Consider the following 7,616-nt stretch of genomic DNA (forward strand, 5'->3'; position numbering starts at 1 on the left):
TTCAGTTCACGTAAGCAAAGCGGGAAAACAAAATCTAAATCTGTATTCGCCTTATCTTCAGCCCAGTCCAGAGTAAATTTATTGATGGCTACGGTTTTCCCGATTCCCGCTACTCCTCTTGTGAGCACAGTCCGTATCGAGTGCTCCCGTCCCGGCTGTGGTTCAAAAAGATGATTGCAGTGAATGGGTTTTTCGTCGAGCATCTTGGATTTGGAAAGCGCTTCGATTTGGCGAACTTCATGCTCCTGGTTGATCGCTCCTCCTCCCTCGGTGATGTACAGCTCAGTGTAGATGCTGTTCAGAGACACTTTGCTGCAGTCGTTGGTGTTTCCTTCACGCAGGTGGCTGAACTTCTTCTTAAGGGATGATTTCAGTTTGCGTTGGCATTCTTCGACCAGCAGACCTGTAAGAAACAAAATATAATGTGAAGCTTAGACTGTCCACAAGGTCCACACTGCAGAGCTCCTTTCTGTAATTCTGGGTTCAAACCGCAGCGTCACTTTGACGCTCCGGTTTGAACGGGCCTTAAGACTTCTCTTGCTCAGACTTTCTCAGTAAAAAGAACCAAACTTTGGAGCTGTCTACCTGGATACTTCTGTCACCACTCCACAGTTAGTATTTTTTATTTTACATTTTAAATTTCACGTTTTCATTAAAGATACAGTCCAGATTTTTGGACACAGGACGTCATTTCCTAGTGAGCCAGTGAGTGCCGGAGATGTTTGGAGACACTTTTTTAAATATTCCATCCAGCCCTTGTATTTGAGCCCTGCATTCCCCGCAGGACCCGACGCAAAACAGTGCAGCACCAGACACATTTTGAAAGTTCATTGCGGGCGAAAGATTTGTGACTTTTAAAATATGGGTCTCCAGAATAAAAGTTTGGGAAACACTGTTTTAAACAGCATAAATTTATGGACTAATCTTGTGGTCTCATCTTGGGAATATTTTAGACAATTCTTTTCCGCTTCTCCACGTTTTATGGAGCTTGAGAAAGCAAACGTCCTCATCTTAAGGGATTTGTGGGCGGGAGTGGGACAAAATATCACAGATGCGGGTGGGAGCGGGAATGAAATTTACAATTCATTCTGAAAAATTCTGTCTCGCGTAGACCTCTACCTTGTATCTGCAGAGGTCACTGGTGCTAGGCTTGTACATTCAATGCACGTCCATGCTCACTTGCTATTTGGAATGTGATGGGCCAGTGGGTCTATGTCCATTTATATTTACAGTCTATAGTATGTGTAGTGTTCTGCATGATTCCTTGGAAACAGAAAGTTAAAACCATACTTCTTCTTCTTCTTCATGAACAGAGAAGAATCCTGCACACTGTTCTACTTGCAAATTGTGATTAATGTAATTAGGACATCGACGTCCTAATTAAATTCACAATTTGCAAGTAGAACAGTGTGCAGGATTCTTCTCTGTTTATGTTTTTGGGCTGCTCAGAAGAAGCTTCGTGGCAATAGATGTTTTATGCCACACTGTGGTTTAGATTATTGCCACAAGAACAACATTTCCCAGCAAACATGTAGGAAGAGGCTCTCCTACATGCCAAGTCAGGTTTGTGGAGATGCAAGCACGAGTAAGAATGCTTGTTTTTTGCATTTTTTTGTATATATCTTGTCTTTATTCTCTTGTTATGTTGTGTTTAACTTTATATTCATACAGCTAATTTAAATTAAAACTAATTTAAATTGTTTTAGAAAAGCTTTCACACTCACTTTCAGCGTTCAGATCCTGTTTCAGTTCCTCATTATTATTGTGGCTCTGTTCCTCTGAAGAAAGAAAGAAAAAAACATTAGACAAATCTTCTTCCTTAAAATATAACAAGTACTATCCAATGCTTTGCTGCTAATGTCCTCAACGTTCAAGCTAACTAGAGGCACTGCTCTTTCTGAAGTTTTGTACTCAAGTTTAAACTGACCTTTGTCGGACCATAAAGAACTGACCTGGCTCGTAACAACAGAGTCACAAGCTCGTTTTCAGTTGAGTTTTCAGACAATTTTAAAACTAAAATCAGACTATTTGTATGGTAACTGCTGAACGTTACGCCATAGACATCAGAGGTTGGGACTTGGACTCGAGTCAGACTTGAGTCACTATATTTAGGACTTAAGACTTGACTTGATAAAATGGACTTGGGACTCGACTTTAGAAGACTTGAGAAGCACTTTTAAATCTCAATTCTTTCTGTTCTGACCGTAATGATTCACTCTAAGATCTTGTCAAGACATTTAAAAAGGGAAAAAAAAAAATGCATTTCTACAACTCTTATATACTCTATAAATACTCATAATTAAATACACTATCTTTTTTTTAAAGTACAATTTAGTTTAAAGTCATAAATTGCAAAAATCTAAGCTATATTTGGTACTTTTTTGATTTAAAGACTTGAAGACTTGAAGCTCAAAGCAGACGACTTGGACTTGACTTGGACTTATGGGCCAGTGACTTGAGACTCGACTTGGACTTGCCTTTATAGAGGCTTTGCACCGTCATGTGTCCCCCATGGCAACGGTACCTACGCCGCCATGACACCGGGCACATTATGCCACTGACTTCAGCAGCATTGGAGAAACATGGGCAGGTTTTGTTGTGTATTTGGTTGTTCTAGACGCTCTGAACGGGATAAAACGGTTCATTTCTTCACTGTTCCTCTGGAAATTACTCATCAGGATCAAACAAGGGAATTATCGAAAAAAGACAGGAATTATGGTTAGAGAACATAAACCGCAAAGAGATTTCTAATGGTACCATCAAGACACACTCACGTCACTTTCATCAAGGTATTTGTTATTTAAATTATTTCATAGTTTATTTAATGAGAGAAACACATTTACTGAACTAAAATGTAAAAAGAAAACATTTGCAGTGTGAGTGGCAGCAGAAACTGTATCTTCCAACACACATATAAACATGTCACTCGTCGTAGGACCCATGTTTTCTTCATTGTCTTGCTTATCCACAACTATGTCTTCTAGAATTAATCGCTTTTTGTGAGCGGATCTTTCTAATGTTCGCGAGGATCTTTTCATGGCCGATTCTTTCGAGGTTCGGCTCACAGACTCTTCGACTCGTGCGTCATGTTGATCAGAGGAGCCCAATGTGGGTTTGTTGAATCGTAAACTAGTGCGGGTTTTCCTGGATAAATTAATGAAATTTTAGTTCAGTAAATGTGCTTCTTTCATTAAATATGCTATTAATAAGCTACTACAATTTAAATAGCAAACACCTTGATGAAACTTCAGGTGTCTTGGTGGTACCATAGGAATCTCTTTGCGGTTTATTTTTGCTAGCCATAATCCGTGTTTTTTTTTTTTAATTCCCTTGTTTGAGCTCCTGATGAGTAATTTCCAGAGGAACAGTGAAGAAACAAATCGTTTTATCCCGTTCAGAGCGTCTAGAACAACTAAATACACAACAAAACCTGCCCATGTTTCTCCGATGCTGCTGAAGTCAATGGCATAGTGTGCCCGGTGTCATGGCGGCGTAGGTACCGTTGCCATGGGGAACGCGTGACGGTGCAAAGCCTCTATTTGATTGGGACTTGACTCAGACTTGAGGTCAAAGACTTGAGACTTACTTGAGACTTGCAAAATAAAGACTTAGTCCCACCTCTGATAGACACACACATGATCTCGCAAAATCTCGTGCAAACATGAGAAAAATTATCTGGTGTGATTTTTTTGCCTCGTGAATTTACTTTTGGTTTAGACAGAAAAAAAAAAAAAATAGAGTTCAGATCTGGTGAGTTACACAATTTGAGAAGCTGTAGTTCCAAAAACCATAAAATAAAAAAATAAAATAGCGAAGCCAAAATTGTGAAATGGATTGCACTACTTATGTTCTATAAATTATGTCAAAATCTCGTCTTTCGTGGCGTGTACCTTTCGTGTTGACGCTGATGTTGAAGTTCTCGATGTGGGACCCAAACAGTGACGGGGCGATGACGGTGGAGTTGGATTTGGCCGAAAAAATGGGCTGAAAATGATGGACCATAGAACGAAAAGCAGATACCACTGAAAAAGAGAGGAGGGAGTGAGTGAAGCAGCTAGAGAACAAGTGCGCACTGCAAAAAATGTCATTTACAAGCATGAATTAAAGGGGCAGTGTGTAGTAAGTCTGTGCATTTAATCGAATGTTGATCGCGATTTCGATTTGTGTGTCAAACGATCTCTAAACTCATATAATCAAGTTGAAACGATAAAGCTTAACGTTTATTTTGGGATATTTTTTATATAAACAAGTGTATTTATTTTATTTTTTAAAGATAGAGATTGTAGAACAGCTGGATATATAGTTTATGTTTTTCTATGTCTTATTTCATGCTCAAAGTATATTTTATTCATTTTATGTTTTATAAATCACAAAACTGCTCTAAGGTTCATATTTGTAGCCTGAATTTATATTTTCAGTTTGAAAGATTTGCGTAAACAGAAGCTCATTGTGTTAGATTATGAAGAGTAGGGGTGGGATTAAATAAGTTTTCTTCTTCGAACTCCTTTTTGGGCAAAATAATAATAATAATAATAGTAGTACATTGTTGTTGTTATTTTCATTTCTATTATGATTTCACTTATGTTATATGTTCCATTGAATGTGAATGTAAATTTTTACTTGCCCAAAACAAATGCACAATAAAAAAAAAAATATTATCAATAACGTGAGAAAGAAATACTGAATCATGCATCGCGTAACTAAAAAAATAATCGTTTGAATAATCGTGATTTCAATATTGACCAAAATAATCGTGATAATGATTTTTTTTGGGGTCCGCCAAACGCTTTTCTTCATGGAGATGTTATTGCGTCATCTGAAATGTTCCACAGTATGGCATTAAAGTCTGGAGACGCAGAAAGGAGTAGATTTTGTCTTTTAACTTTTTAATTTTTCTGGTGGAGGGTCTGCTTTTTTCCATGGAAATGTTATTGCTTCATCTGGAATGTTTCACAGTATGGCATTAAACCTTTCTATCGTCATGGAGACCAGACCAGACCAAGTTACAGGTCAGATCTGCGGAGAGGCGACCCCGCTCACAGTCAGACTGTTGTTTAACGTTATAAATCACAAGAGGACCTTTAAAGCGTGTATACAAATTTTTATTTATTAGTTTTATTTTTTAAGTTTTTTTGGGGGGGCAAGTCAAGATTTACATTCTTTATGATTTACATTTACATTCCAACATAAGTGAAATCATAATAGAAATGAAAATAACCTCAACAAAAAGGAGTGGGAAGAAGAAAATGTATTTAATCATACCTCCACTCAAATATATTAAATTATTTATCTGTCAATTTTAGTATGATTGTCTTGGAATTTTTAATTTTTTTTTTTTTTTTACTTATTTTTATTAAATAATTTTTGGTGCAAGTCACATAGTTATGAAACAGCAGTAGAAATACAGTACAAGTAAAATAACAATGAAGTGACTGTGCGGAAAATTGGGTGTTTTTTAATATATTTGATATTTATTATAATTTTAGCCAAGCGTGATGGATGAATTTAACTAGTTTATTGAATATAATGTCAGCCTCAAATCTGCAAAACAAATTTACCTACAGGTACAAATAAAGCAACCTAACCTAAATAAATAAATAAATAAACAACATTAATCACGTGTAAGCCAATATGTAAACTAAAAGAAACTCTTGATATCAGCCCCTGTCTTGGTTTTTGGAAAAGAAAATCTACATTAAACCCACAGAAACTCACATTGAACTAAACTAACTCCGCAAAAAAAGGTGCACTGCATAACGTCCTTCTTTACCTGGAATGTTCCATGATATAACTTTTTTGTCTGTTTATTCATTATGGGTGTTTCTATTGCTTAAAAATACAGTAAATCCTTCTGTGAGTAGAGACGACTCTCCACAAATCTGAGCTGTATCGTGGCGTAGTTTAATTTATTCTGTGGAACATTCTAGATAAAGCAAGAACATTTCCACGGACCCTCCACTAGGAAATGTTACGCAGTGCTGCTTTAAAATTAAAATTAATGTGATAATTGATTTAAAGTCTTACTTTCTGAAACCTTGTCCCCCGAATCACAGCTGGTCGCCATTTCAACTTCAGTCGTTCTTAAACTTCATGAATCGATCTTCTTTCCAAGTGTCCATTCAGGAAAACTTAGACGAGATTGAACTTTTCTTAAACTAACGTGATTTCCACAGAATTATTGTAGAATGAATCTGGTCGCGTCGATGCATTTCCTCTGTTTGATTTCCTGTGCAAAAGAGAAGAGTAAAAAACAGGAAGTCTGAGTCAAGACGATGTTGTAAGAGCAGGTTTTTTTTTTGTTTTTTTTTGCACACTTTCAATTTCAATATGATGTAAAATAGAAATTTAATTCAAATGACAAAATTATGTGACTTTTAAGACTTAGACAAACTTTATGGATCCACAAGGGAAATTAATTTAAAAAGTTAAAGGGAGTATTATCTGTTATATAAGGGTGAGTCATTGTACAGTTGTAGGGAGTATTATCTGTTATATAAGGGTGAGTCATTGTACAGTTGTAGGGAGTATTATCTGTTATAAGGGTGAGTTGTTGTAGGGAGTATTATCTGTTATTGTAGTAATTGTTATATAAGGTGTACAGTTGTAGGGAGTATATCTGTTATATAAGGGTGAGTCATTGTACAGTTGTAGGTGACATGAGGTGAATTGTTGGACAGTTGTAGGGAGTATTATCTGTTACATAAGGGTCAGTCATTGTACAGTTGTAGGGAGTATTATCTGTTACGTAAGGGTGAGTTGTTGGACAGTTGTAGGGAGTATTATCTGTTACATAAGGGTGAGTTGTAGGGAGTATTATCTGTTATATAAGGGTGAGTCATTGTACAGTTGTAGGGAGTATTATCTGTTATATAAGGGTGAGTTATTGTACAGTTGTAGGGAGTATTATCTGTTATATAAGGGTGAGTCATTGTACAGTTGTAGGGAGTATTATCTGTTACGTAAGGGTGAGTTGTTGGACAGTTGTAGGGAGTATTATCTGTTACGTAAAGGTGAGTTGTTGTACAGTTGTAGGGAGTATTATCTGTTACATACGGGTGAGTCATTGTACAGTTGTAGGGAGTATTATCTGTTACATAAGGTGAGTCATTGTACAGTTGTAGGAGTATTATCTGTTACATAAGGGTGAGTATTGTACAGTTGTAGGGAGTATTATCTGTGACATAGGGTGAATTTGTTGTACAGTTGTAGGGAGTATTATCTGTTACATAAGGGTCAGTCGTTGTACAGTTGTAGGGAGTATTATCTGTTACGTAAGGGTGAGTTGTTGGACAGTTGTAGGGAGTATTATCTGTTACATAAGGGTGAGTTGTAGTTGTAGGGAGTATTATCTGTTATATAAGGGTGAGTCATTGTACAGTTGTAGGGAGTATTATCTGTTATATAAGGGTGAGTTATTGTACAGTTGTAGGGAGTATTATCTGTTATATAAGGGTGAGTCATTGTACAGTTGTAGGGAGTATTATCTGTTACGTAAGGGTGAGTTGTTGGACAGTTGTAGGGAGTATTATCTGTTACGTAAAGGTGAGTTGTTGTACAGTTGTAGGGAGTATTATCTGTTACATACGGGTGAGTCATTGTACAGTTGTAGGGAGTAT

General features: G+C 36.8%; 1 protein-coding gene across 1 annotated transcript in view; it reads right to left on the reverse strand.

The window, feature by feature from the left end:
- Positions 1–6,247, reverse strand: part of LOC110159516 (NACHT, LRR and PYD domains-containing protein 3-like) — a 19,198-nt gene extending 12,951 nt beyond the window's left edge. The window contains exons 1-4 of the mRNA XM_020924074.2: positions 6,025–6,247; positions 3,891–4,022; positions 1,725–1,778; positions 1–403 (exon numbers count right to left, since the gene is read on the reverse strand). The exon at positions 1–403 is cut by the window's left edge and continues 1,365 nt beyond it. Of these exons, the coding sequence (XP_020779733.2) occupies positions 1–403; positions 1,725–1,778; positions 3,891–4,022; positions 6,025–6,064 (629 nt within the window). The 5' untranslated portion in view covers positions 6,065–6,247. The remainder of the gene's footprint in view (positions 404–1,724; positions 1,779–3,890; positions 4,023–6,024) is intronic.
- Positions 6,248–7,616: the final 1,369 nt, after the last annotated feature.

Source organism: Boleophthalmus pectinirostris, unplaced genomic scaffold (genome assembly GCF_026225935.1).
Source record: "Boleophthalmus pectinirostris isolate CB_2022bp ecotype Guang Dong unplaced genomic scaffold, ASM2622593v1 HiC_scaffold_14, whole genome shotgun sequence".
In the NCBI taxonomy this organism is placed as follows: Eukaryota; Metazoa; Chordata; class Actinopteri; order Gobiiformes; family Gobiidae; genus Boleophthalmus; species Boleophthalmus pectinirostris.